This window comes from Erythrolamprus reginae, chromosome 1, assembly GCF_031021105.1.
Source record: "Erythrolamprus reginae isolate rEryReg1 chromosome 1, rEryReg1.hap1, whole genome shotgun sequence".
Classification (NCBI taxonomy): Eukaryota; Metazoa; Chordata; class Lepidosauria; order Squamata; family Dipsadidae; genus Erythrolamprus; species Erythrolamprus reginae.
This window is the reverse complement of record NC_091950.1, coordinates 148,016,396-148,043,895: the sequence shown is the minus strand read 5'-3', so window position 1 is coordinate 148,043,895 and position 27,500 is coordinate 148,016,396. Positions and strand designations below refer to the sequence as shown.

The 27,500-nt window shown below is 42.8% G+C and overlaps 1 protein-coding gene across 1 annotated transcript in view; it reads right to left on the bottom strand.

Annotated features, from left to right (window-relative positions):
- ABCB6 (ATP binding cassette subfamily B member 6 (LAN blood group)) overlaps nt 1–27,500 on the bottom strand; it is a 58,378-nt gene that overhangs the window by 6,782 nt on the left and 24,096 nt on the right. Inside the window, exons 5-18 of the mRNA XM_070729539.1 lie at nt 27,023–27,115; nt 25,810–26,002; nt 24,420–24,541; nt 23,263–23,372; nt 22,883–22,948; nt 20,700–20,825; nt 17,290–17,366; nt 15,521–15,584; nt 13,843–13,928; nt 11,907–11,964; nt 11,661–11,765; nt 7,341–7,515; nt 5,087–5,199; nt 2,781–2,875 (exon numbers count right to left, since the gene is read on the bottom strand). Coding sequence (XP_070585640.1) covers nt 2,781–2,875; nt 5,087–5,199; nt 7,341–7,515; nt 11,661–11,765; nt 11,907–11,964; nt 13,843–13,928; nt 15,521–15,584; nt 17,290–17,366; nt 20,700–20,825; nt 22,883–22,948; nt 23,263–23,372; nt 24,420–24,541; nt 25,810–26,002; nt 27,023–27,115 — 1,483 coding nt within the window. The remainder of the gene's footprint in view (nt 1–2,780; nt 2,876–5,086; nt 5,200–7,340; nt 7,516–11,660; nt 11,766–11,906; nt 11,965–13,842; nt 13,929–15,520; nt 15,585–17,289; nt 17,367–20,699; nt 20,826–22,882; nt 22,949–23,262; nt 23,373–24,419; nt 24,542–25,809; nt 26,003–27,022; nt 27,116–27,500) is intronic.

Sequence of the window (27,500 nt, the reverse complement as noted above, 5' to 3'; positions counted from 1 at the left end):
CTTTGGGTGAACAGGAGCACAAGCAGACCACTTCTATGCTGATCTTTAAAGCAGCTATGTCTTTTTCGTGCAATTTGGCATGTTTAAGATGTTTCGAGAATGCTGCTTCAAAATGCGCAGCCAGACTCAGAGGCTGAAGCTGCAGCAGTACATTAGGAAGGTACCAAGTCTGGGAGCTTGAGCATTAGGTATAATTCAATTCAATTCAATTTATTAGATTTGTATGCCGCCCCTCTCCAAAGACTCGGGGCGGCTCACAACAGTAATAAAAATAGCATAAAAATGGAACAAATCTAATAATAAAATATATAAAAACCTCAACAATTAAAAAACATACAGCACATACACATCAAACATGAAATATAATAAGCCTGGGGGAGATGTCTTAGTTCCCCCATACCTGGCGATACAGGTGGGTCTTGAGTAACTTGCGAAAGACAAGGAGGGTGGGGGCCGTTCTAATCTCCAGGGGAAGTTGATTCCAGAGGGCCGGGGCCGCCACAGAGAAGGCTCTTCCCCTGGGGCCCGCAAACGACATTGTTTGGTCGACGGGACCCAGAGAAGGCCAACACTGTGGGACCTTATTGGCCGCTGGGATTCGTGCGGTAGAAGGCGGTTCCGGAGGTATTCTGGTCCAATGCCATGTAGGGCTTTAAAGGTCATTACCAACACTTTGAATTGTGACCGGAAACTGATCGGCAGCCAGTGCAGGCCACGGAGTGTTGTAGAAACATGGGTGAATCTAGGAAGCTCTACGACAGCGTTTCCCAACCAGTGTGGCACGGCACACTAGTGTGCCGCGAGACATGGCCAGGTGTGCCGTGAAATTCCTAGGGCAGCTCCAGCTGGGCAGGGTGCTGCCGGTGCGGCTACTGCCCGATGCCGCTGTTGCCGGCGCTCTCCTGCTGGGCCCCAAAGAAGGAAGGCGGGAAAAAAGGAGAGCTTCATTCTTCGCACCGGCAGCAAGAGGAGGAGGGCGCCATCAGCAGCGGCTCCAGGTAGTAGCCGGGGGATGGCGGTGGCAAGAGCTCCAGGGCGGAGGCACCAGCAGCGCCCCGCCCAGCTGGAGCTTCCTTGGCGGGGGTGGCAACCGATGTCCTTTGGGGCCCGAAGGGAGGGCACTGGCTGTGGGAGCAGGAGAGTGCCGGGCCGCGCACGCCTGCGCCAGCGCACCCCAAAACGCACCCCTGCACACCCTTTTCCAAGGGCGCACCCGAAGCCGCGGCCGCCCCCCCTGCGCCTCTAGCCCCTTCGCGCCACTGGCTACTCGCCGCTGCCTTCGCCGAAAGCACTTTTGTCTCGGGCTCTCAGCGAGGGGGATGCAGGAGAGGCGGCGAAAGCGATCTCTCTCGTTCTCCAAAGGCTGGCGAAAGTGATTTTCAATGTTGGGCGCGCGGGCCGGCGCGCTCTCTCTCCCCATCCCCCTGCCGGCTTACTTTGAATGTGGCAGGGGGAGGGGGAGAGTGCACGCCGGCCCGCGCCCCCGACATTGAAAATCACTTTCGCCAGCCTCCGGAGAACGAGAGAGATCGCCTTCGCCGCCTCTCCTGCAGCCCCCTCGCTGAGAGCCCGGGACAAAAGCACTTTCGGCGAAGGCAGTGACGAGTAGCCAGGGGCGCGAGTGGGGTAGAGGCGCGTGGGGGCTAGAGGCGCGTGTGGGGCAGCTGCGGCTTCGGGTGCGCCCTTGGAAAAATCACTTTCGCTAGCCTCCTGAGAACGAGAGAGTGAGAGCGACAGAGCAAGATAGAAAGTGAGAAAGAGAGAGAGAGAGACAAAGAGGGGGTAGAGAAAGAGATAGCAAGAGAGAGAGAATGAGAGAGAGAAAGTGTGAGAGAGAAAACAAGAGAAAGTGAGAGAGAGAAAGGGGGGAGAGAAAGAGATAGCAAGAGAGAGAACGAGAGAAAGAAAACAAGAGAGAAAGAGAGAGAAAGCAAGAGAGAAAGAAAGAAAACCAGAGAGGGAAAGTGAGAAAAAGAGAGAGGAGCAAGAGGGGGAGAGATAGAGAAAGAGAAAGAGGGGGAGAGATAAAGAGAAAGAAAGAAAGAGAGATGAGAGAGGAAGGAAGAGAGTGAGAGAGAGAGAAAAAAGCAAGAGAGAGATAGCAAGAGAGAGAGAGAGAGCAAGGGAGAGAGAAAGACATAGAGGGAGGGAAGGAGGGAGAGAGAGAGCAAAAAAGAGAGGAAGAAAGAAAGAAAGAGAGATGGAGAGAGAGAAAGAAGGGAAGGAAGAGAATGAGGGAGGGAGAAATAGAGCGAAAGGGAGGGAGAGATTTTTTTTGTCCAAACTTTTCTTTAGCCGCCCGCCCCCCCCGTTCAATGTTCCCCAGGATTTTGAAAATATGAATAATGTGCCGCGGCTCAAAAAAGGTTGGGAAACACTGCCCTACGATAGCTCTCGTGGCCGCATTCTGCACGATCTGATACTAATACACAGAAGGTAAAACAGAATACACATGCTGAGATAAGGCAGTATTGAATACCAGATGCTGTGGAAGAAGAGATGGTGAGAGTTCCTGCCTCTTTGCCCAACCTGAAACTTCTGGATTACATGAACCTCTGGATTCACCCAGAGTGACGTCAATATATTTTTCTTGGTAAAGAAGTTGAAGGCAGGGCTGGTTTAAGGATCTTTTAATCAATATTTAACAAATACAATTGCAGGGAAATGGAACAAAACAAGACAAGACATAATTTGATCCTCTTTGTACAACAAGAACAGATTTCCTATTATGCTTTCAAACCTGTTATTTAAAATTCTTATGAAATGACATTTCAACTTACCTGTGAGCCACAATAATAGTGGTGCGATGGGCGCATACTTTAGCCAGTGATGACTGGATTTTTCTTTCAGTTTTAGTGTCCAGTGCTGATGTGGCCTGTAAGAGTAAGCACACTGTAGCAGAGCAAAGGGGGATCTAGAGGAAGGTAATACACCCTGAACCTCCTTTTAGTGTCAAGTCACTGGCATATTAGTACCTATAAGCAACCCATATTATTTCGGTGCCATGGTAAAGAGTTGAGAGATGCTCTTTGAAGTTATATACTATTGTTATTGTGGGGAGAACTACTCTGGAACAGGTTATAAATGGTTTGGGGAACGGGAACGAGAAATGTAGTTGTAAAGAATAACAGAAATTGTGGTGTTATCCTCCTCCCAAATGCTCCCAGAATTCAGGCTTTGTTTTTAACTTTGGATGTGGGAAAGAAATATATAAAAATACAATTAATTCTTGATTTATGACCAGTCCCTGAATGACCTTTCAAAGTTATGATGGGCCTTCCTGGAGGTACCTACGATCCAAATCAGTGGTGAAATCCAATTCTTTTTATTACCGGTTTGTTTGTTTATTAATTAATTAATTAATTAGATTTGTATGGCGCCCCTCTCTGAAGACTCGGGGCAGCTCACAACAGTAATAAAAACAATATAGCAGTGGAACAAATCTAATATTAAAAAAAATATAAAACCCTATCATTATTTAAAAAAACCAAACAGCACATTCATACCAAACATAAAACAAAGTATTAAAAAAAGCCTAGGGGAAAGGTGTGTCAACTCCCCCATGCCTGGCGGTATAAGTGAGTCTTGAGTACTTTACAAAAGACAGGGAGGGTGGAGGCAGTTCTAATCTCCGGGGAGAGTTGGTTCCAGAGGGCCGGGGCCACCACAGAGAAGGCTCTTCCCCTGGGGCCCGCCAAACAACATTGTTTCTTTGAGCATGGCTTGGTGGGCATGGCAGGGGAAGGATACTGAAAAACCTCCATTCCCACCCCGCTCTGGAGCCAGCCAGATTTGGTATTTGCCAGTTCTCTCTGCTATTTGTTCTCCAGAACCTGGTGGATTTCACCCCTGATCCAAATTCAAAGTTCTGAGGTTGCCGCCCTCACCCCCATCTTGACCGCACTTCAAGCACCCAGCAACCGGGCCACATTTCTGACTGTTTGCAGCATCCCACAGTCATGTAACCACATTTTATGATGCTTTTTCCAACCCCCTCAACCCTCAAAACAGCATTTATGTCCAGTTTTCAGTAAAACCATGTTCATAGTGAAGCACTGGTTCACTTAATGACTGTGGTGTTTGTTTAATGACTGTTGCAAAAAAAAAAAAGGTCATAAAATTGGGTCAGCCATGTGGGTGATCATCAGTTACAATCATGATGGACAGGCTTCCTTCTCGTTGTAGCTCGAGGACTACTTATATACTTGCCAAACATAGTTGCAATGTGGAATGAAACCATGGATCCCAGTCAATTGTGTCCTTTTCTAGGCTACTCCATTGGATAGTAAACTTGATTCTTCTATCCATGTTTGCATATTAAAATGTGATTCTTCTGTTCGCCTCCCTCCCATCAGCAAATACCCCATATCAATAGATTGTTCTCTCTAAGGCAGTGTTTTTCAACCAGTGTGCCGTGGCACACTAGTGTGCCGCGAGACATGGTCAGGTGTGCCGCAAAGAAGGAAGCTCAGGTTCCGATCTCGCAACTTTTTGCTGAGAGAGTGAGAGTGAGAAAGAGAGAGGGAAAGAAAGAGAGAAAGAGAGAGAAAGAAAGCAAGAGAGAGAGAAAGAGAGTGAGAGAGAGAGAGAAAGCAAGAGAGAGAAAGAAGAAAGCAAGAGAGAGAGAGAGAGAAAAGGAGAGGAAGGGAGAGAGAGAGAGAGAGAGAGAGAGAAATGAGCAAAAAGGGGAGGAAAAAAGAGAAATGAGAAAATGATTGAGACAGAGAATGAGAGGAAAGAGAGAGAAACAAAAGAGAGAGAGAAGTGACTCTTGATTTAAAGCATATGATAAAAAGCACCCAAAGAATAAGAGAGAACCCCCCCCCAGCCCTCACCTGTTTTTGGAAATGTTTCAATAGTGTGTATACACACACACAAGGGGGGGGAGGAGACAGGGGTGGAAAAAGAGAGGAGAGTGTCTTAGGGTGTCATTTTGTGTCATTTTAGTTGGTGGTGTGCCCCAGGATTTTGTAAATGTAAAAAATGTGCCGCGGCTCAAAAAAGGTTGAAAATCACTGCTCTAAGGAACAGGTGGACCTTCTCAGGGACTGAGACAGATATTAAGACAATCCTTCTCCTCCATTACCTCATCAAACAAGATGATGTCAGGGTTCTTCAAAATGGTGCGGGCAATAGCAACGCGCTGCTTTTCCCCACCGCTCAGCTTCAGGCCTCGCTCACCCACCTGCGTCTCGTAACCTTTCAGGCATAAGCACAGAGGAAAGTAAAACTCTATGTAAAAAAGGAAGGCCGTGGAGATACAAATTGCTTCTTTCTGCCACTTGGGCAGAGCACTTTACATCTTTATGGCTATTTCTAGTAGCAGTAGCACCACCCTAGATTTACCAGCAAAGAATATTTGGTGTCGCAGTAGACACTCTTTAAAAGAATCCAACATTGCCTTAAGCAGGTCACTTAAGAAATATGAAAAGGAAATGGGATGATTTGGCAAACTGAGACATAGAGGCCCATCTCATTTCTTTCACCAGACAGGATATCATTCATCAATTGGTCAGAGGAGACTGGTGAGATGGGGTGAGGCTGGACTCGGGGTGGGTTCCTCCTGGTTCGGCCCAGTTCGCCTGAACCAGTAGCAACCCGCTGGTGCTGTCATGATGATGTCACAGAGCTGAATTAGTGCTGATCCATGGGCACTATCATTGTTGTTTTTTTAAATACAGTGGTACCTCATGATACGAGCTTAATTGGTTCCAGGAGGAGGTTTGTAAGGTGAAAAGTTCGTAAGATGAAACAATGTTTTCCATAGGAATCAATGTAAAAGCAAATAATCCTTCAGGAAAATCCCAAACTTTAGAAGGGAGGCGAACAGAGGGCAGGGAGGAGCAGCTAAAGGGGGTGGGTGGAAGAAGCAAGGCTAGGCTAAAGGGTGAGTGGGAAGGAAGAAAGGCAAGGGGGGCGCCCCTCCCTTTTCTTTCTTCAAAAGACACCCTTTCAGTGCCTGTGCAAGCACGCTGTTCTCTGCAAACTCTTTCCCCCTCCAAACCGCCCCTCCCTTTTCTTTCTTCAAAAAAGGAAGAAAAAAGAAACCCCTTCATCCCAGCAGCAGCGGCTTGGGTTCGTAAGGTGAAAATAGTTCGGAAGAAGAGGCAAAAAAATCTTAAACACCGGGTTCGTATCTCGAAAAGTTCGTTAGAAGAGGCGTTCGTAAGATGAGGTACCACTGTAATAATATTTTTTTTTCCAAGGGAGAGGGGAGAGAGAGAGAAAGAGAGAGGAAGAGAGTTTGGGGGAGAAGAGGAAGGAAGCACCATAAACCCTGCCACTAGATGTGGCTTCAGAAGACACTTTGAAACAGCACAGCAATTTAGGGCTGGAAGATATCTTTGAGGTCATCTACTCCAACCCTGTGCTGAAGCAGGAAACCTTACACTGTCTGGATTATTTTGGTGCCTCTAACAGAGAGGAAAATTGCCAGAAAGGAGAAGGAGTTTACTAGGACAAGGCTGCCATGAAGAAGACAGAGATAGTCCTTGACTTATGACCACAATTGAGCCCAAAATTTTGGTTGCTAAGCAAGAGCATTGTTAAGTGAGTTTCACCACATTTTATTCAACCCATGTTTCCTGGCTCCAACAGTGATGTGCAAGCTAGAGAAGAACAACTGAAGGTATATGTAATGTTCTAATGTACAAATCCTATGGTTAAATGTGTGGGAGAAAGTGGACTATGAGTGATGCAGTAAGCAAGGTTGAATGTGTAGTTTTAGAAGAACTGTGTACGTGTGTGTACATATACATACAGTATATACAGTAAATAATGTATCTTTTTCTGTGCCTGTGGGTAATATGTGTGTGTGTGTTTTTCTGTTGAGTCACCCAGCATACCCAAATATTGGAGGGAGCTCACTGCTCCCTTTTGCCTTTTCAGCTCCACTCCAGAGGTCATCCAGACACCAAACCATATTTTCCAAAATTGCAAAGAATTGATAAAGAAATAAAGGGAGTTTGGTATAGATCTATTTCAAGCTTTTTAGCTTTCACCAGCCAAGCCATACCCTTCTAGGATTCCAACATGGGCTGCTTATGCCTTGCTAAGCAGTGATTTTTCCTCTAAGCCTTTATACCAAATCAAATTATTGGTCCATAAAGATCAAGAATAGTCCTGGCTCCCCCACCACACAACATCTCAAATGTAGCCTGCTATTATTTGCACAGACCTACAGAGCTGTCAATGGCTTCAGTTTGGAATCTTTCCCAACTGTATCTGCGGAAATGAAGGAGTAAACCTGAGTCCTGTACTCAACCATCGAGCAGACGTCCCAGCCAGGTAATCACATGAGATCAAGGCAAAGTGGTAGATAAAGCTGAGGTGGTCCTTACCATCAGGGAACGTGAGGATGCGATCGTGGATGTTAGCAATCATGGCAGCCTCCATAACTTCTTCATTGGTAGCATCAATACGACCATATCGGATGTTGTTGCCAATGGTATCGTTGAAGAGGACGGTGTCCTGGGGCACTACCCCAATATGGGAACGCACAGAGACCTGCTTTGCCTATGGAGGTGGGCAGAGGGAGGATGGAGTGAGAAAATGTGCCATTCACCTAGGTCCATGATGGGCAACTGTTTGTTCGCGTGCCAAATGAGTGGGTCTCTGTGCGCTAGCATGCATGCACGTGCCCAAACCCCTCCCCTCCCCCTGCATGCACACCCCCGTCCTGCCCTCCCACATGCGCATAATCCCCGCTCCTCCCCACGCATGCGCACAGGCCTCACTGAAGCCTGGGATGTGAAAAAAATGGGCAAACCAGAAGTTTGGAAAAACGGACTTCCAGTTTGCCGTTGTGCTGTTTTTTGTATTCCAGAGGGTTCGGGGAGCTCCCTGAAGCCCTGGAGTGCAAAAAACAGCACAATAGGCAACCTGGAAGTTTGTAAAAATTGACTTCCGGGTTGCTGTTGTGCTGTTTTTTGTACTCTGGAGGATTTAGGGAGCTTCCTGAAGCCCTGGAGTCCAAAAAAACAGCACAATGGGCAACCTGGAAGTTTGGAAAAATTGACTTCCGGGTTGCCGTTGCACTGTTTCTTGCACTCTGGATGGTTCAGGGAAGCTTCCTGAAGCCCCAGAGTGCAAAAAACCAGCACCATAAGCAAACCGGAAGTGCGTTTTCCAAACTTCTGGTTTGTCCATTGGGCTTCCCCCCTTCCCCCAAGGAAGCTTCCTTGAAGTGTCCAGAGGGCTGGAGCTGACATAGGGCAACATTTTGTGCCCCCTCCGATATGGCTCTGCATGTCACTTGTGCCATGCGTCACATAGGTTCCCCATCATGGAGCTAGGTTATGGCTTAGAATATAGCTGCCATTTTCACAACCACATCAGTCTGATGGATAGCTAGCTTTGGGATAAACGCTAAAGACATTATGAATTATCAGGGCTTCCCACCCTGCACCGAGGTGAGGGGGACCCCAACTGACACCCAATTCAGAAAGCCCAGAAATACAATTCAGAGAGTTGGCATTTCAAAACAGCCTTCCCTCACCAGGTACTCTTTTCATCTGCTTAGAGTGAAGGCCCAATCTATCTGGAAACTATCCGTTTCAAGTAAGCCCCGCTTAAGATAAACCGATCATTCTCCAAATAGCTCAAGCCTTAATGTTCTCAGCTTGCAGAATGCATTGTATGTCTATTGTCTCTGCTCAGCATCGTAATAAGCGGTAGCTCAACTTTTTTAGTCACTTGGATGAACACAAAGAGAGGCAGAAAACAAAGGAATGCAAATGACTGCAGGCAGGGCTGCTGTTTTCTCCATCTACTCTAGAGAATGCAGGCATTTAAACCAGAAACCATCCCACATAACGGACAAGCTCAATCATCTCTGGGGAGTTTCATTATTAGAAACATAGAAACATAGAAGACTGACGGCAGAAAAAGACTTCATGGTCCATCTAGTCTGCCCTCATACTATTTCCTGTATTTTATCTTACAATGGATATATGTTTATCCCAGGCATGTTTAAATTCAGTTACTGTGGATTTACCAACCACGTCTGCTGGAAGTTTGTTCCAAGGATCTACTACTCTTTCAGTTAGATAATATTTTCTCATATTGCTTTTATTATATGACAAATTCTAGGGAAAATAGTTTGAGTGGCAAGATGGGGGGGGGGGAAGACCTGTGGGACACTGTTTTGTGAACACGCACTCGGTAGGAAATTATGTTAGCTTTCAACCTGCCTAAACTCTTTGTCATCTACAGTATCTCTAGATGCCATTTTGACCCTATCTCCTTCCATTGTTTCCTAGGTATTGATTCCAATAGCTAGGTTGGATCTGGTCAAGGAAATAGATCCTTAAGGAAAGGTATTACAATAGGGAGTAACAGAGAAAATTAAGAGCATGGATTTGAGGAACCATAGTAGAATAAGAACAGACACCAAACATCTCCAACAGACATGAAAGAACCAGCTGCCCTTTGATATCTCCTTCCCCCCACATTGAGCTCCCAAAGACCATCTAAGAATCTCCCTCCCTCTCCTTCCCGTAGTCCTTCCCCAGTGAGCTTGGGTGGTCACAGGAGAAGTGGAGGCCTGCTGAGCACAAACCTTTCATCCACCTTTAAATGGAATCATATGTCTGTTGCTGCAGCAATAAACATGAACAAGCAATTAAGCAGCTGGGTTGTGTCATCAAGCCTCGAGGAGTTCCGAGAGAAGCCTTAAGTGGGTAATATCACACAGGCAAAGGGTATGTATGCCAACATGGTTCTATTCAAGGGAACACACTGTACAGCAGAGGTATGGCACTTCTGGACCTCAAGGTATTGTTGATAGGGAACTCCTAGCATCTTCTGCCACCAGATAGGATCGTTCAGAGTGACAGTTTTAGTCTTCTGAAGGGAAATGCGACAACTCGCCACAAGACAACTAGCTGAGGAACGATTCAGCAAATTCCATTTAATCATTTAAAATAGTTCAAAACTTATTTTAATTTATTGTCATTCCCATTTCATTTTGTCCCTCCTCTGGCATCCTTAATTATTCTATTCCAACAAGTTATTGAAATTAGTCCTATGGCAAGTTGGCTGTGGCGTGTTGTCATAAACCCTCCTGGAGAGCCAGTTTTTCATTCGTTTTCTGGATCATAAAGCATAGGAAGCCAAAATATCCCTCTAAAAGTTTTTAATTTGACTTCACATGTACAGAATGCATGTGAGAGATTAAACTATAACTTTCTTGCAAACAAATTCTGGTCAGACAATGGTTTCTCATAACTGCTCCTATTCTCTCCCTTTTGTATGATCAAAAACTCCTCCGTACTTAGGCTTGTTTTCCTCTGATAGATTGCTTTTCTTTACATTCATGCGGTCAGAGCAGATTTTTTTTTTTACCCTCAAATCTGTTTATTTTAACATTTCATGATATTTCCCAGCTGCTTAATTTTACATTTTGATATAAAATTCTTCAAAATATCCAATTGCTTTCACCATTTCAAATAATCCTTGTATCCTTACGATTTATATTGACTGGTTCTTAATATGATTTGTTTCCTTATTTGTACCCAGTCTATCATTAAGTGTTATGATTCTTGCAAACTTATCTTTTTTTTCATGTACACTGAGAGCATATGCACTAAAGACAAATTCCTTGTGTGTCCAATCCCACTTGGCCAATAAAATTCTATTCTATTCTATTCTATTCTATTCTATTCTACTCTACTCCATTCCATTCCAATTTGGTGCCACTAAGAGTCCTGATCAGTTAGGCAAGCTTAAAAACACCAGTTTCAATAGCGATACTTCATCACTTTGAGGATCGACTACTGTAACGCTCTCTACATGGGGCTACCTTTGAAAAATGTTTGGAAACTTCAGATCATGCAGAATGCAGCTGCGAGAGCAATCATGGGCTTTCCTAAATATGCCCATGTCACACCAACACTCCGCAGTCTGCAATGGTTGCCGATCAGTTTCCGATCACAATTCAAAGTGTTGGTTAGGACCTATAAAGCCCTTCATGGCATCGGACCAGAATATCTCTGGGACCGCCTTCTGCCGCACGAATCCCAGCGACCACTTAGGTCCCACAGAGTTGGCCTTCTCCGGGTCCCATTGACAAAACAATGTCGATTGGCGGGACCCAGAGGAAAAGCCTTCTCTGTGGCGGCCCCGGCCCTCTGGAACCAGCTCCCCCCAGAGATCAGAATTGCCCCCACCCTCCTCGCCTTTCGTAAGCTCCTTAAAACCCACCTCTGTCGTCAGGCATGGGGGAACTGAGATATCCTTTCCCCCTAGGCCTATACAATTTATACATGGTATGTTTGTGTGTGCTTGTTTGGTTTTTAATAAGGTTTTTTTTAAAGTTATTTTAAATATTAGATTTGTTATATGCTGTTTTTATTATTGTTGTTAGGCGCCCCGAGTCTACGGAGAGGGGCGGCATACAAATCTAATAAATAAATAAATACCAGGAGGACATATTCAGCTATATTCTTCTGCTAACTGGCCTCAACACAGTAATGCAAAAAAGTGCACACAAGCTATGGTATGTCAGGCGAGGCTGCAACGCAGCAATTTATCTAGATAATATTTTAGGGTGCACTTCCCATCCTCCCCCCACCCCACTCCTGTGGAAATGAACCTTCTGCATGCTTTCGTCCGTGGTGGATGACCCTTCTATTATCAATAGTTCCCGGAGGGTTTGTTACCTTAGAGATATCCTGTCCGTCTATTCGTATGCAGCCTCCCCACAAATCATAAAAACGGAAGAGCAGGCGGATAATGGTACTCTTTCCTGACCCAGAAGGTCCCACCTGGAGAGACAGGGAGAGAAAGCAAAGTGTCTCTATGAATTAACCCTGTGGGAAGAAATAGAAAGTAGACCGACTTAAGTTTCAACCTCTGTTTTGGTACTGTACAATTACAGAACAGCAGAGCCATTTCTATCTCCTTACCAGTGCTATAGTTTGTCCAGGCATTGCGGTGAAGGAAACGTCATATAAAATCTCCTTCCTGTGTGGAGAGTAACAAAAGAGAGCAGTCACCCATCTCTCAACCTTCACTGCCCTCCTGAAGCTCCCTGGTGAGACCTCCCACTCATGAGGCCCTCCTCTGTTTCAGGAAAACAAACTTCCTCCAGTTTGCTGGGGAGGCAGCAGAAAAGTTTGAATAATAATGACCATGGTTACTCCAAAGAGGCAGCCTAGGTTGAGAGAATTGTGATATAGATAAAAGGAGGTTTTTGAACTATTTTGCTAATTCCCCAAACAACTTTCAGGAAAGGACCCTATCTGTCTCACTGGTTATAATTCAGAAGGAAGACACAAAGCATGTTTCTTTCTGAGCTTTTATTTCATCTAGAGCAGGGATGGCGAACCTATGACACGGGTGCCCCAGGTAGCATATGGAGCCATATCTGCTGGCATGCGAGCTGTTGCCCTAGCTCAGCTTCAACGTGCATGTGTGTGCTGGCCAGCTGATTTTTGGCTCACACAGAGGCTCTGGGAGGGCGTTTTTGGCTTCCATAGAGCCTCCAGAGGGATGGGGGGAAATGTTTTTACCTCCCCCCTGCTCCAGGAAAGCCCTTGGAGCCTGGGGAGGGCAAAATTACACATGGTATGTTTATGTGTATGTTTGCTTTTAATAATGGGTTTTTTAGTGTTTTTTAAATTATTAGATTTGTTTTACATTGTTTTTTATTGTTGCTGTGAGCCGCCCCGAGTCTACGGAGAGGGGCGCATACAAATCTAATAAATAAATAAAATAAGAAATAAATAAAATACAAGCCTACTGGGCCCACCAGAAGTTGGGAAACAGGCTGTTTCCTGTCTCCAGAGGGCCTCCGGGGGGGGGGGGGGGAAGCTGTTTTCACCCTCCCCAGGAACTGAATTATGGGTGTGAGTACTCGTGCATGGGTGACAGCACGCTCCCACACTCTTTTGGCACCTGAGGGAAAAAAGATCTGCCATCACTGATCTAGACAGTGGTGAAATCTACTTGCCTTGTCTACTGGTTCGGAAGCGTTGCGATTCCTCACTCTCTGAGCATGCGCAGAAGGCTTTACACATGCGCAGAGGGTTAAAAAAATGGCAGCATCTGGGTGGGTGGGTGGAGTTTTGCGCTGCTGCCACTACCACTTCTCTGAACCACCAGCAGCCGCCATTACCGGTACACCCAAATTGGGCTGAACCGGAAGCGTTTCACCCCTGCATCCAGAGTTGGAAAGCTTTAATGAGATAGCATATGGTTCATATTCATATTATTGTCACATCATTATTCTTTCTCTTTTTTTTGCTAAGTTGACTGAGTATCTATTCTCAGGTGACCTGCCTATTAGTATTAGTATTATTTATTAGATTTGTATGCCGCCCCTCTCTGAAGACTCGGGGCGGCTCACAACAGTAATAGAAACAATATAACAGTGAAACAAATCTAATATTAAAATAAAACATATCTAAAACCCCAACAATTTAAAACCATACAACACATACATACCAAACATAAAATATAAAAGCCTGGGGTAGGATGTCTCAGTTCCCCCATGCCTGGCGATAAAGGTGGGTCTTGAGTAATTTGTGAAAGACAAGGAGGGTGGTGGCCGTTCTAATCTCTGGGGGGAGTTGATTCCAGAGGGCCGGAGCCGCCACAGAGAAGGCTCTTCCTCTGGGGCCCGCCAAACGACATTGTTTGGTCGACGGGACCCGGAGAAGGCCAACTCTGTGGGACCTTATCGGCCGCTGGGATTCGTGTGTTAGAAGGCGGTTCCGGATGTATTCTGGTCCAATGCCATGTAGGGCTTTAAAGGTCATGGCCATTCCACTATTGCTGGAAAGATGTTGTTCAACCCTTCTTTTTTCAAAGTAATGTGCAATTTTGTCCTTCTCTACTCACCCTTCTGTGTAGCCAAAATGGACATTTTCAAATTCCACACGTCCTGAGAGGAATCGAAGATCTCCAGCACCTGGTACATCCTTCACCTACAAGTTAACACATCTGTGATATTTTCTGCATTAAGACCCTTTCTGGCTAAGTTGGCAGAGGCAGACAATGCTCTCGGAAGCCATTTATAGTACAGAAGTGCCATGCCCGAGGTAGAACACTTGTTTTTCAGGCACAAAATTCAGTCTGTAGCAGTTGCAATAATAAATGCTACATAGAAGATGGTAAGAAAGGCTTTTTTTTTTGGGAAGTTCTGGACAGTTGCCATCACAATAAAAAAGTCTGATCTGGAACCTCACATTTGTATGCTCCAGAGATACACCTTGGAGATAGCCAGATATAGATTAGAAACATAGAAAGATAGAAGTCTGACGGCAGAAAAAGACCTCATGGTCCATCTAGTCCTATTTTCTGTATTTTATCTTAGGATGGATCTATGTTTATCCCAGGCATGTTTAAATTCAGTTACTGTGGATTTACCAACCACGTCTGCTGGAAGTTTGTTCCAAGGATCTACCACTCTTTCAGTAAAATAATATTTTCTCATGTTGCTTTTGATCTTTCCCCCAACTAACTTCAGATTGTGTCCCCTTGTTCTTGTGTTCACTTTCCTATTAAAAACACTTCCCTCCTGGACCTTATTTAACCCTTTAATATATTTAAATGTTTTGATCATGTCCCCCCTTTCCTTTCTGTCCTCCAGACTATACAGATTGAGTTCATTAAGTCTTTCCTGATACGTTTTATACTTAAGACCTTCCACCATTCTTGTAGCCCGTCTTTGGACCCGTTCAATTTTGTCAATATCTTTTTGTAGGTGAGGTCTCCAGAACTGAACACAGTATTCCAAATGTGGTCTCACCAGCACTCTATGCAGCGGGATCATAATGTCATTCTTCCTGCTTGTTATACCTCTAGCTATGCAGCCAAGCATCCTACTTGCTTTCCCTACCGCCTGACTGCACTGTTCACCCATTTTGAGACTGTCAAAAGGTATAACAAGCAGGAAGAAGGAGATTATGATTCTAATGGTAACATACCTAATTGCCAGTATTACGAATAGAAAACGCTATTTGGCACCTGGCTAACTCAAATATAGTTTTGTTTTTTTTAAAAAAAAATCCAGTTATAATAACAGCCAAATTAAGATACATCCTGAAAATTGCTTAGGTTCTCTTCAATTTGTGTCCATCATGGATGCAGAGACTTCCGACTCCTAGAGCTGTCAACCAGAAGGTTCAGGCCACTGTTGGAAAGTAACCCTATAACAGCTGGATGGCATCGGATTGGGAAAGGCTAAATTAAACTGCCCTCCCTAAGCAGTGCAGTCATGGGATGTTTTTAAGGACAGAATTTCCAGTCCCAATTATGGTCATTTAACAGCAATTATTTGTAATTTATAATGTATGGGTTATAATATGCAATGAAGGGAAAATAAATTGATCCACTCTAATCTGATACACAGATTCTCCACAGCAGTGTTTCCCAACCTTGGCAAGTTGAAGATATTTGGACTTCAACTCCCAGAATTCCCCAGCCAGCGAATGCCAGGGAATTCTGGGAGTTGAAGTCCAAATATCTTCAACTTGCCAAGGTTGGGAAACACTGCTCCACAGGTACTCTGCCTTACCTCCTGTTCCTCAGTGAAGAGCTCAAACATATTCTCCATATCAACAAATGAGGACTGGATCATTCTGGAAAGGAAAAGCAGAATCTCCATTGTAGCAAAGTTATGAAGGTCTCAGAAAAGAAAAGGGAGTGAAGCAAACAAGTACTTGTATCTCAATACAGCAATCTTTTATACCTTAAGCACGAACACCAACAGACATGTTCACATAGTAAAATATCTCACATCTTTCTGAAGATATCTTTTATTGGGGAAGTATAAGGGGAGAGGGCAACTTAAATTATTACAACAAACCTTTTTTAAAAAATAAATTGACATTTAATCCCCAGGGCTGTGATTTATTTTTCAAATCTGAACTCCATTTTCTAGGCATGAGAAATTTTAAATTCCTTTCATTGCTGGACATAGAATTATTTATGCAAAAGGAATTAGGATAATAAGAAAATATTTGTATTTGAATAGAACAGAATATGCTATTTAATACTTTTTCATGCCTTACGATTACTTTTCAAATAACCAACTAGTTATTAAACTTTGCATTTTGTTAATTATCAAGATTTTTCCTTATATTGATTAAACAATTAGCCCACTACAAAAAAGCTGACGTACAAGGGAAACATTCATTTGTACTTATTTTAGTTGTCATATCACTCAAGGTAAAATTTAACCTTGCCTGTGATATACTACATTCTGGTAAGTTTTCTTTCCTACAAGATTAACACACTCTTATTATAATCTGAAATTTTAAAGCAAATCTGTATTTCAGCAATTAATCTAATGCTTCCTTTATATCAAGCATTTCAGAAATGGATACATTTCTACCTGCTGTCTCTGCATAAAAGTGTTAGACAAACGCTGTTCACAAGAATCACGATGGGCACAAACTAGATTGCTACTCATTGACAGGTGATCTGAAGTAGATTGAGCTGGGTGGTTATATATCGTAGGTTTGTCAACAAATAAACAAAAAGCCTGAATGCCTTGTTCCTTAATTCCTGTACCATTCATCTGAGGTACAAATCTAACCTGGTTCCTGTTCACAGTTCTGTTTATTGCTGCTCTAAGTATTATTATTAGATTCAGATTAATAGTTCTTTTCTTTTTACAGGGAAATTAAAATGACATATGGTGCTCTGCTTTGAGAAGGCTGTAAATCAAATAGAAACATAGAAACATAGAAGTCTGACGGCAGAAAAAGACCTCATGGTCCATCTAGTCTGCCCTTATACTATTCCCTGTATTTTATCTTACAATGGATATATGTTTATCCCAGGCATGTTTAAATTCAGTTACTGTGGATTTATCTACCACGTCTGCTGGAAGTTTGTTCCAAGGATCTACTACTCTTTCAGTAAAATAATATTTTCTCAGGTTGCTTTTGATCTTTCCCCCAACTAACTTCAGATTGTGCCCCCTTGTTCTTGTGTTCACTTTCCTATTAAAAACACTTCCCTCCTGAACCTTATTTAACCCTTTCACATATTTAAATGTTTCAATCATGTTCCCTCTTTTCCTTCTGTCCTCCAGACTATACAGATTGAGTTCATTAAGTCTTTCCTGATACGTTTTATGCTTAAGACCTTCCACCATTCTTCTAGCCCGTCTTTGGACCCGTTCAATTTTGTCAATATCTTTTTGTAGGTGAGGTCTCCAGAACTGAGGTCTCACGGTATAAACCCAGTTTAACTCCCCAAGCTCATCAGCCCAATTCTCTTCGTTTCAACCCCAAATGGCTAATAAATATACAAAAAGTATCCTAGCAATGAAATTACCTGTAATATGTGCCAAACCAATTCAGTGGGGTATACAGTTGAATAATATATGTGCCAAAGAGAACATAATCGCCTACCTGGAGGAAATAGGAAAAATATATCCATTTTTGGAATAACAATTGTTCCCTCCCATACAATGCATTGAATAGCTAGTTTTCAAATTCAGATTCACACGATGAATCCTGAAGATCAAGTGTCCAAGAGCCGTTGTGTTTACTTCCCTTGTCTTTTGTTCAATGAAGGTAATTTATTTCTTATTTAAGTAGATTATAGGTTTCAGATATTCAACATTTTAAAAAAATCAAGGGAAAGTGTGCTATTGATGTTCAGCGAATAGAAATACAAACATCAAATATTTTGTTGAAGCAGAGAGATTGAACTAGAATGATACCCTGTGCAATATATACAATTCTGCTACATTTGTGTAAAAAATGATAAAGCCGCCCTTTGAATGTATAAGTCTATCACAGAATGACTCTCAGATTTTCCACTAATCCAGCCTTGAGACTTCAGAGGCTGAGTTTTTTCTAGACCAAAGTAAAGTTCAACTTATATGACAATAACCAGTTATATCTCAGCTTTTTCTATCTTCTCCCATCAATTAAGTGGCAGGTTTCTGTGTGTTCTGTCACAGAGCTCATTTGATGGACCAAGTTTCATACTTGGGGCAGTTTAAGGCATTGCCTTTCTAGTGATATATATGATCAAAACTACACATCTGTCTTTTATGTAGTTGATAGATTTGAAAGAAAAAGGATTTCCATTGGTTTTGTTTTAATCTTGTTTATTTTCCCCCAAATCCATATGGCAGAGGAAGGAAGGAAGGAAGGAAGGAAGGAAGGAAGGAAGGAAGGAAGGAAGGAAGGAAGGAAGGAAGGAAGGAAGGAAGGAAGGAAGGAATTTACCAATTAAATCAACCTCAAGTTTCTGTTCTAAATCTTCCATATTGCAGATGGAGGCTTAAATGTCTCATATTAGGGAACAGTTTAGGCTAGCAACTTTTTTCTGGCTTATTACATTTCTTGCGAAGAGATGTGAAGAAAACAGGAAATGTCTGAATTTTTGTCTAGAGATGAGGGGTAAATTAACAATCTCAGTGACACTTAAGCTATAGTGTAACACAAGTGGAAACCAGGTTGAAAATTATTCATGCATGGAAGTAAAAAGTTTTTAATTTTGTACACTACTCAGTCACATACTGTATGTGCGATGGATGGCTATATAATTTAGTGAATGAGTGACAGAGTGGGTGAGTCAGTGAAGAAAGAAAGAAAGAAAGAAAGAAAGAAAGAAAGAAAGAAAGAAAGAAAGAAAGAGAGAGAGAGAGAGAGAGAGAGAGAGAGAAAGTGGGGGGGAGAAAGAAAGAAAGAAAGAGAGAAAGAAAGAGAGAGTGGGGGGGAAGAAAGAAAGAAAGGAAGGAAGGAAAGGAAGGAAGGAAAGACAGACAGACAGAAAGACAGAAAGACAGAAAGAAAGAAAGACAGAAAGAAAGAAAGAAAGAAAGAAAGAAAGAAAAGAGACAAATCTTTTCCAAGCTTGGTCTCTTGTAAGCAACTCCAACCCAGCATGATCAACAGTCAGATCACAGAAGAAACACAAGTTCTTCACCACTTATTAATATATTTCTTTCTGAGGGGAAAAAGAGTTAAAATAATTCCTTCCTGGAACCCTAACCTATGTTTCAAGGAAGGCTGATGGTAAAACTATTATACCTGCAGCAATCCTTGCAACAAAAATTAATTAGAGCAGCATGGCTCAGTAACTTCCGGGTTTTTATTTTGTTCTGATTAGCATTTAATCAAGCTCAGTTGGCCTGCAATTCACACCCAACACTTTTTCTTCAGTTTAGATGTGAATGTGCCAGCCAGGTTACATTTTTATAGCCCTACTTCTCCATGACCTCCTCTGGTTTTAAAAAGGACCTCCTGTCCCTCAGATTGCCCTCACTGTGGGGAATGTGTTTTCATATCTGGAGTACAAACCCAAAACATCCGGATTTCTTTCTTCTGATGTTTGTGGAAAGGAGCTCCCATTTGGCCAGGCCCACCCTGCTCTCCTGCTTAGATCTCCTAATTGGTGACAAATCTTTTCCAGCTTGGCCTCTTGTTTGCAAAAGCTTTTGTTCTCCGAGGTCCAATTCTCCAGTTGGTTTTGTTTTAATCTTTTTCCGCTCTGAGCTGCCCGTTTTTCTCAGCATGACCAGAGACTTACCTTCAGATCTTAAATTCAGAACACATTAGGTTTATAGAATGCTACAAAAGACTTTTGTCAGTCAGCCACCATCTCTCACAACTAAATTTAAAGACATTTAACAACAATTTCTTTCATATTTTCCTGTGGCAAGTTCTTCCAGCTATTTAGTTACTAGAGCATTCTTGCTTTTCATGGTAGCCTGCACCTCGTCCTAAGGCTACCAGTAGTGTTAAGCAGAGGAACCTGGCATTTCCAATATCAATTTCATTAATGTATTTTAAACAGGTCCGGGTGCCCGTTTCTTTGCAAGCAGAAATATTTATTTATTTGTTTGTTTGTTTGTTTGTTTGTTTGTTTGTTTGTTTGTTTATTTATTTATTTATTATTTAGATTTGTATGCCGCCCCCTGCTCAGTGTTTCACTACATTTTAAAAACATTACTAAGTTTTTTAAAGGCGCACTGTAATCAGTGAAGGGCTGAAAAAAAGTTTTACTATCACACTGTGGGCGTGGTGTAGCTTGATGGTTATGTGACTGGGGTAGGAGTGGCTTGCCAACATGTGACCAGGTGGAGTGGCTTAACAATCATGTGACCGGGGACGGCTTAAAGGTCATGGGACTGGGTGGGAGTGGCTTACCGACCAAGATAGGTTTTCAAATAGGTGCTTCGACTCTTTTTCAGTTGATGAAGTCACATTATTTGAATAGTCACAATGATAAGACAGCATTATTTGTTGAGCACAGTAACATTTTAAGGTTTTGTACTGAACCCACAAGGTTCAGTATGATAATAGATTAGGCAATTAGCTCAATTTTCTTTAACTGCTATAAAAGTTCAGTTCTAGATCATGATTAAAATGATTGAAGTGTTTATGGGTAAAAACATACTATTTAATTATTTCCTGTTTTAAAAGTCATTAAGGGTCATGCTAAGGTACCAGAGAAGGAAGGACAATAAAAAAACTATTAAATATTCAATAAATAGTGCATAAACGTGCTACCCCTGTGCCCCCCCCCCCCCAATGGGGGCAGTAGCCCATCACTGACTGTAATAGTCTAAAAACGTCTTGTGGCAAGTCATGCAGGAAGCCCAATGCTTCATCTCGAAGAGGGGGAGCCTCAACGGTAAGGAGGAGTTGTAGACTGGTTCTTGTTTCAGATTCTCTGTACAGAGAGAAACCCAAATCACTTCCAGCATGCAGTCAGCGAGAACTTACATAGAGCTTCCTCTTAATCACGTAAGAAGCACATAGGAGGGATCCAGCCAGCAGCCCTCCACCAATCACCAGGTTCTGTGTCTGATTTAACAGGGCCAGAGAGGCATTCACTTTCCATTCTGCAACCTACCAAAAGAAAAGGAAGGGGGGGGGGGGGATCAAGAGCTGCACGGTGCAATCTTGAAAAAAACTTCAGCGCATAGACATTGTTCAACAGAACTTGCACACTGCATCAGAGACCAATGAGGCATCCAAGAATGGACGAGTTATATCTTCTTCATCCTTCTACAGGACAATTTTAAAAAACATTACTTAGATACATTAGATCAGTGTTTCCCAACCTTGGCAACTTGAAGATATTTGGACTTCAACTCCCAGAATTCCCCAGCCAGCATTTGCAGTCTTTGCAGAGTTGAAGTCCAGATATCTTCAAGTTGCCAAGTTTGGGAAACACTGCATTAGATTACTTAAATTAAGTACATTAATTTACTTAAATAATTAGATAAAATTAAATTTAGACAATTTAGATTGGGTGGCTGAACCCAATGCATTTTTAGAATATTTCTCTCCTCTGGATATGCCAATCCTATTTACTGGACAGGACTAACTAAACTTGTAATCTTTCTGAGCCTATCCAAACTCTCCACAACAGAAATGACCATGATTGACATGTCGCATGGGCATGCTTGCGCAGTGCAGAAAAATCCGGGGGTGGGTGGGGGGGTGGAGCCGAAAACAAGATGGTGACCGCATGCACAGTGCCAGAAACTCGGCTTCTGTAATGCTCAGAAGATTTTTTTTTTTAAAAAAAAAGTTTTAAAAATTTTAAAAAAATTCAAAAAAAGATGGTGGCGCCCATGGACTGGCACCAACTGAACCAGTTCTATGGTATCATTGTGACATCACCAGCGGGTCGCTACCGGTTTGAGTGAACCAATCCGAACTGGGGGAACCCATCTCTGCTGCAAAGTTTGGGCAGCATCTGAGCAGCTATACAGGTAGTGCTCGACTTATTACCATTTGCTTAGTGACTGTTCGAAGTTACAGCAGCACTGAAAAAGGTAAGTTACAACTGTTTCCCCCACTCTTACAAACAATGAATCATCCTCGTAATCATGTGCTTAAAATATGGGTGCTCGGCAACTGGTTCATATTTATGACAGTTGTGGTGTCTTGAGGTCTTGTAATCATCTTTTACTATCTTCTGACAAGCAAAGTCAATGGGGAGCCAGATTGGTTAACTACTTATGGATGTAACAACTGCAGTGATTCACTTAACAAATGTGGGGAAACATTCACTTGCCGACCACAATTGAGCCCCAAATTTTAGTTGTACAGTCAAGGACCACCTTCTATTTACTAGCACATGAAGAGAATCATCTTTAACAAACATGCCAGTGTTACAAACTCCGGGAAAACATCTCTGATTTGCCATATCTTAAATCTTCCTTGTTGTGATATTCTTACTGATTCCCTTCCTAGAGGCTTATGTGCAACGCTTCCCACTTCCTTCCCCAAGAAAATGGAACTATTCTTTCCTTTCCAAATGACTGCATGTATGTGCCCATACATTCAAACAAAGGAGTATAGAGATGATAGATCAGAGGTTGTCAAACCTGGCAACTTTTAAGACTTGTGGACTTCAATTCCCAGAATTCTCCAGCCAACAAAGAATTCTGGGAGCTGAAGACCATGCCCTAGTTGCGTTCAAAAGCTACTGGCTAGGCAGAGGAATGTGTGACACAGGAACTCAGGAACTGAAGCTGATGAAGAATGAAGACAATTCAGTAGGAACTGGTTGAAGAATTTTTACTCTTCAATGTATCAAAAATAGAATCTCTCCTATTCTTCTATTTACAGAAAGTGCTTTACTACAACTGTAAACCACAATACAGTAAACCAATCCACCCACAAGACTAACCAACCAACTAACCAACCACAACAACCATGGCAAAGGTGCATTACTTCTTATACTTTTCTAGCCCAATCAGGTTGCAGCTTAGTCACTATGACTCAGCAGTATGACTGCTTTGAATACTCACAACCTTTTTACCTTAAGTGGAATATTACCTAGGATAGTATAATCCTTGACAACTCTAAAAGTTGCTAAGATCCCCCTGCCCGAGTACTTTATAACAGACATGAAAGAAACAAGTCCAAACATTGAATTGATCCTTCTATACCTGATACTTGACAATGGCATCATTGAAGCGTCTTGCCTCATAGTTCTCTGCATTGTAATACTTCACCTGCAACAAAGCAAACCAGGGATTGGTCAGTACAGAATTGATGTTCCCTACTTTAAGTTACCCAACTTTTATTCTAAGTTAACTCTTGACATGCAAAGATATATTCATTCAATCCGGATGAGGGGAGGGGAAGGTTGAGCGTTAGATCAAAGTGGAAATCTCTTCCTGGTCCTCTTTTAAGCAAAAATGTGAAACTGAAGCAATCAATTTCAAACAATGGGGTGGGTGGGGGGAGGCAGCCAGAATGGTTTCCTACCACTCCATGTATTTCCTATTCCCACCCACCAGCTATGGTAAGTGGAGATCCTAAGTACCGTCTCAAAGTTGAGAAGTGAGTCAACAGCTCGAGATTTGGCATCATTGTCACGAAGATTCATGTCACGGCGGTACTTTGTTCGCCATTCAGTCAGTATTATAGTCAGTGCTACGTGGGGAAAAAACAGAGGGCAATTATCACGATAGCAAATTCACCCAGGTGTTATCAGAAATAGCATTTGTTTCTTTCCATTTCGACTCATAACCAAGACTATTTAAAAAAATGGCAAAGGGAAAAGCATTTTTAAAAATTAAAATTATTTCAGCATGTATCTACTCATCAAATTATTCAGCAAATTATTTTGTTATGTATCCATATACATACATACTACTTCTTTCACCCTAACAGAGACAGGCAAGCAGCGATAGCTCTGATGTAGGAATGTGCACATTGTTCTGACCTTGAAATAGGCATCCCTTTGTCCTAAGAAAATGACACATTTTGATTCACTTTGTTGGAATGTTCAAATATCCCATATTTTTAAAAATAAAGAAAATCCGTCACAGAGAAGGCTCTTCCCCTAGGCATTGCCTAGCTGACGGGACCTGGAGAAGGCCAACTCTAACTGGCCGCTGGGACACATGAGGCAGAAGGCGGTCCTGTAAGTAATCTGGTCCTAAGCCATGTCAGATCACAACAAAATATTATGTATGTCTGTCATACTACCTGCATAGCTTCACTTTCTTTGCTTACGAGATCTGGGAGGAGCAGAAGAGATACAGAATTCTCTCTTAGCGCAGCTGAAGATCAAAGACTCTGCTTGTTCAGCAATGTAAAGCAGATTCAGAGAACAATTTGGATCAGTGTCCCAGCAGGAGCTTAAAGTGTTACAAATCACTTTTAATGATCTAGGTTGGGCACTGGATCAGAACTGAATCACCTGCTTTTTTTTCTAAAAACGGCTTCTCCTCTAAGTATCTTGGCACTGTAACTCCAGAAGACCCAGCTATTTTGATCATTGGCCTTCACAGCTGGAGATTATGGTTTGTAATCAGGAGGGAAAAGGATTACATGGGAGAAGGATTTTATTTAATTATAATTCCTAATTCTTTTAGGCCGATACCACAGGCTTAATTCTGAAGACAATGGAAACCTTTCTCTGCCCCCCCCCCACTTTGCCCCCGGACTGCTGCCCCATGGCATCAAAATACTCACAGAGGTAAAGGCTCATGCAGAGGAAGATGATGAGGCCGAACCATCCGCTGAAGGTAATGGCGAAATACACAATAGCTATTATAATATCAGCCACTGTGGGGAAGATGCTGAATACGATGTAACTGTAGGATGAGAAGGTGGGAGACACAGTGTTAACAAAATTTACAACTACGTCGTCTCTGAACTGATTTAGCTGTTGTTCATAAAATCATACATCATAATGTACTCCCTGTCTGTGACTACTTCACCTTTAACAACAACAACAACACAAGAGCACGTAATAAGATACAAACTGAAAGTAAATCGCTCCAAACTAGACTGCCGAAAATACGATTTCAGCGACAGAGTGGTCAACCTTACATTATCTACAATCGACCTCTCCCCTTTTCTAAGAGGTCTGTAAGGGGCGTGCATAAGTGCACTTTTGTGCCTAATGTCCCTATCCTACTGTCTTATTATCCTTTCTATTACTACGTTCTACTTATGTTATGTTAATATTTATTTATTTATTTATTTATTTATTTATTTATTAGATTTGTATGCCGTCCCTCTTCGTAGACTCATGTACTCCGTGTAGTATAATACTACAGTATTACGCACGAATCCCAGCGACCAGTTAGGTCCCACAGAGTGGGCCTTGTCCGGGTCCCGTCGACTAAACAATGTCATCTGGCGTTACCCAGGGGAAGACCCTTGTCTGTGGCGGCCCCGACTCTCTGGAACCAACTCCCCCCAGATATCAGAGTTGCCCCCACCCTCCTTGCCTTTCGCAAGCTCCTTAAAACCCACCTCTGTCATCAGGCATGGGGGAATTGAAATTTTCCCTTCCCCCCTAGGCTTATAGAATTTATACATGGTATGCTTGTATGCATGATTGGTTCTTTAAATTGGGTTTTTTAAGATTATTTTTAATATTAGATTTGTTTACATTGTCTTTTTTACTGTTGTTAGCCGCCCCGAGTCTTCGGAGAGGGGCGGCATACAAATCTAAGAAATAAATAAATAAATAAATAAATAAATAAATAAATACTTGTTTGACAAATAAATAAATAAATAAATACATAAAATAAGATAAAAATACAGGAAATAGTACAAGGGCAGACTAGATTTCTTTCTTTCTTTCTTTCTTTCTTTCTTTCCTTCCTTCCTTCATTTATTTATTTATTAGATTTGTATGCCGCCCCTCTCCGAAGACTCGATGGACCAGGAGGTCTTTTTCTGCCATCAATCTTCTATGTTTCTATAAATAAAAGGGCCCCTTTCAAAACTCCTCCGTCCCCCCCGTCCCCCCTGTCCTCCACTGGGCTGAGAAGGAGAAAAGCCGACTGCAGGAATCCCCGCCAACTATTGAACACTGACGGATTCCCACCAGTCAGAGGTGTCTCCATACCTGAGTAAGTTGTTGATGCTGCTAGTGCCTCGGTCGACACTGCGCAAGACCTCGCCTGTCTTGCGCTCCAGGTGCCAGCGGAGAGAGAGGTTGTGGAGATGCCGGAGGAGCTCCACCTGGACTTCGCGGCTGGTGAACTGTTGCACGCGGATCCACAGAAAGGTACGCATGTTGCTAATGAAGCCGGTCGTTCCTGCGGCAAGCACGTGTTACATTACTTCCAGCGTAGGCGTTTCGGTTTCGCAGCGGAAAACCTGACTGCACTCCCAATACTTTGAACGGGGATAATTCTTCCCTAATCTGGGGCCTGTTAGAAATGGTCGGTTTCAATGGCTCAGGATCCCCAGCCCATTTGGCCAAGTCTAGCCTCGGTCTTCTAATTCTCCAGCCATCGTGATCCGTTTGTATTTTCCCCACAAATTCTTTTATCTACATGGGGGGGCTGAGCACGCAAGCATTTAAAGCTTCCAACCGAGCAAATTTGAATAGGGTGGGGAGGCACACATCTCATGATCACAGTCTGCGGTTTATAATCCTATATTACAGTGGTTCTCAACCTTTCTAATGCCGCGATCCCTTAATACAGTTCCTCGTGTTGTGGTGACCCCCAACCATAAGTTTAGCGCCAATTCTCCCAGCAGAGCTTTAAGCTGATTGGCAGAAAAGTCAGAGGGACACCCCCACTATAACCCCTGATTGGTCGGATTGTAAAAATATGTTCAAAGGCGCCAGAATAGAAACTTTAGTTCCTAACACCATGGGAAATTTGTCTTTTCTCATGTTCTTAGGCGACCCCTGTGAAATGGTCGGTCGACCCCCAAAGAGGTCTCGACCCCCAGGTTGAGAACTACTGCTATATTAGATAGGAAAGGGAAGTAGAAGAGCTGCTTTTGTTCCAAAGCTCTTCAACCGCTTCCATTTCAAAAATTCAGTTACTTATTTATTTTATTTTATTTATTTATTGGATTTGTATGCCGCCCCACTCCGGAGACTCGGGGCGGCTAACAGCAATAATAAGACAGCGCATAACAATAATCTAATACTAAAAACAATTAATTAATTAGTTATGCTCTAAAGCTGAGCTGGTATGTTTCTTGAAGTGCACAAAGGGAATCAATTATATGTCATACTGGATGTTAAGGGCTAGGACAGGCACCCCACAGCAACTTTCAGTAAATCATATGCACCTTATAACTTTCACACGATAACTTACCTGCTCCTCCTCCCTGAAGGAGCTTCAGGAATGCATAGATGCAAATGGTCTCAAGCACTGCGTACCAAGTCACTCTCTCTGTCAGGTCATCCACTAGAGGGTAGGAGGACAACAGTTAACCCCGAAAGTCACAATCCTTTAACCCAATTTATCTGTCTGTCCACTGCCAATCCCCTTCATATATCCTTCGGCAGTGGGTCCCATCTCAGCTCAATAAATCTCAAAACTGAGATGCTATGCCATCCGCTCTAGATGGGGCTACCCTTATAGAACATTCGGAGACTTCAATTAGTCCAGAATGCAGCCATGCGAGCTGTTATGTGTGTACCAGGATACACCCATATAACTCCAAAACTCTATGAGCTGCACTGGCTTCCGATCGGTCTCTGAACGCAATTTAAGGTGTTGTTTATCATCTATAAAGCCCTACATGGCTTAGGACCAGATTATTTATGGGACCATTTTCTGCCTCATATGT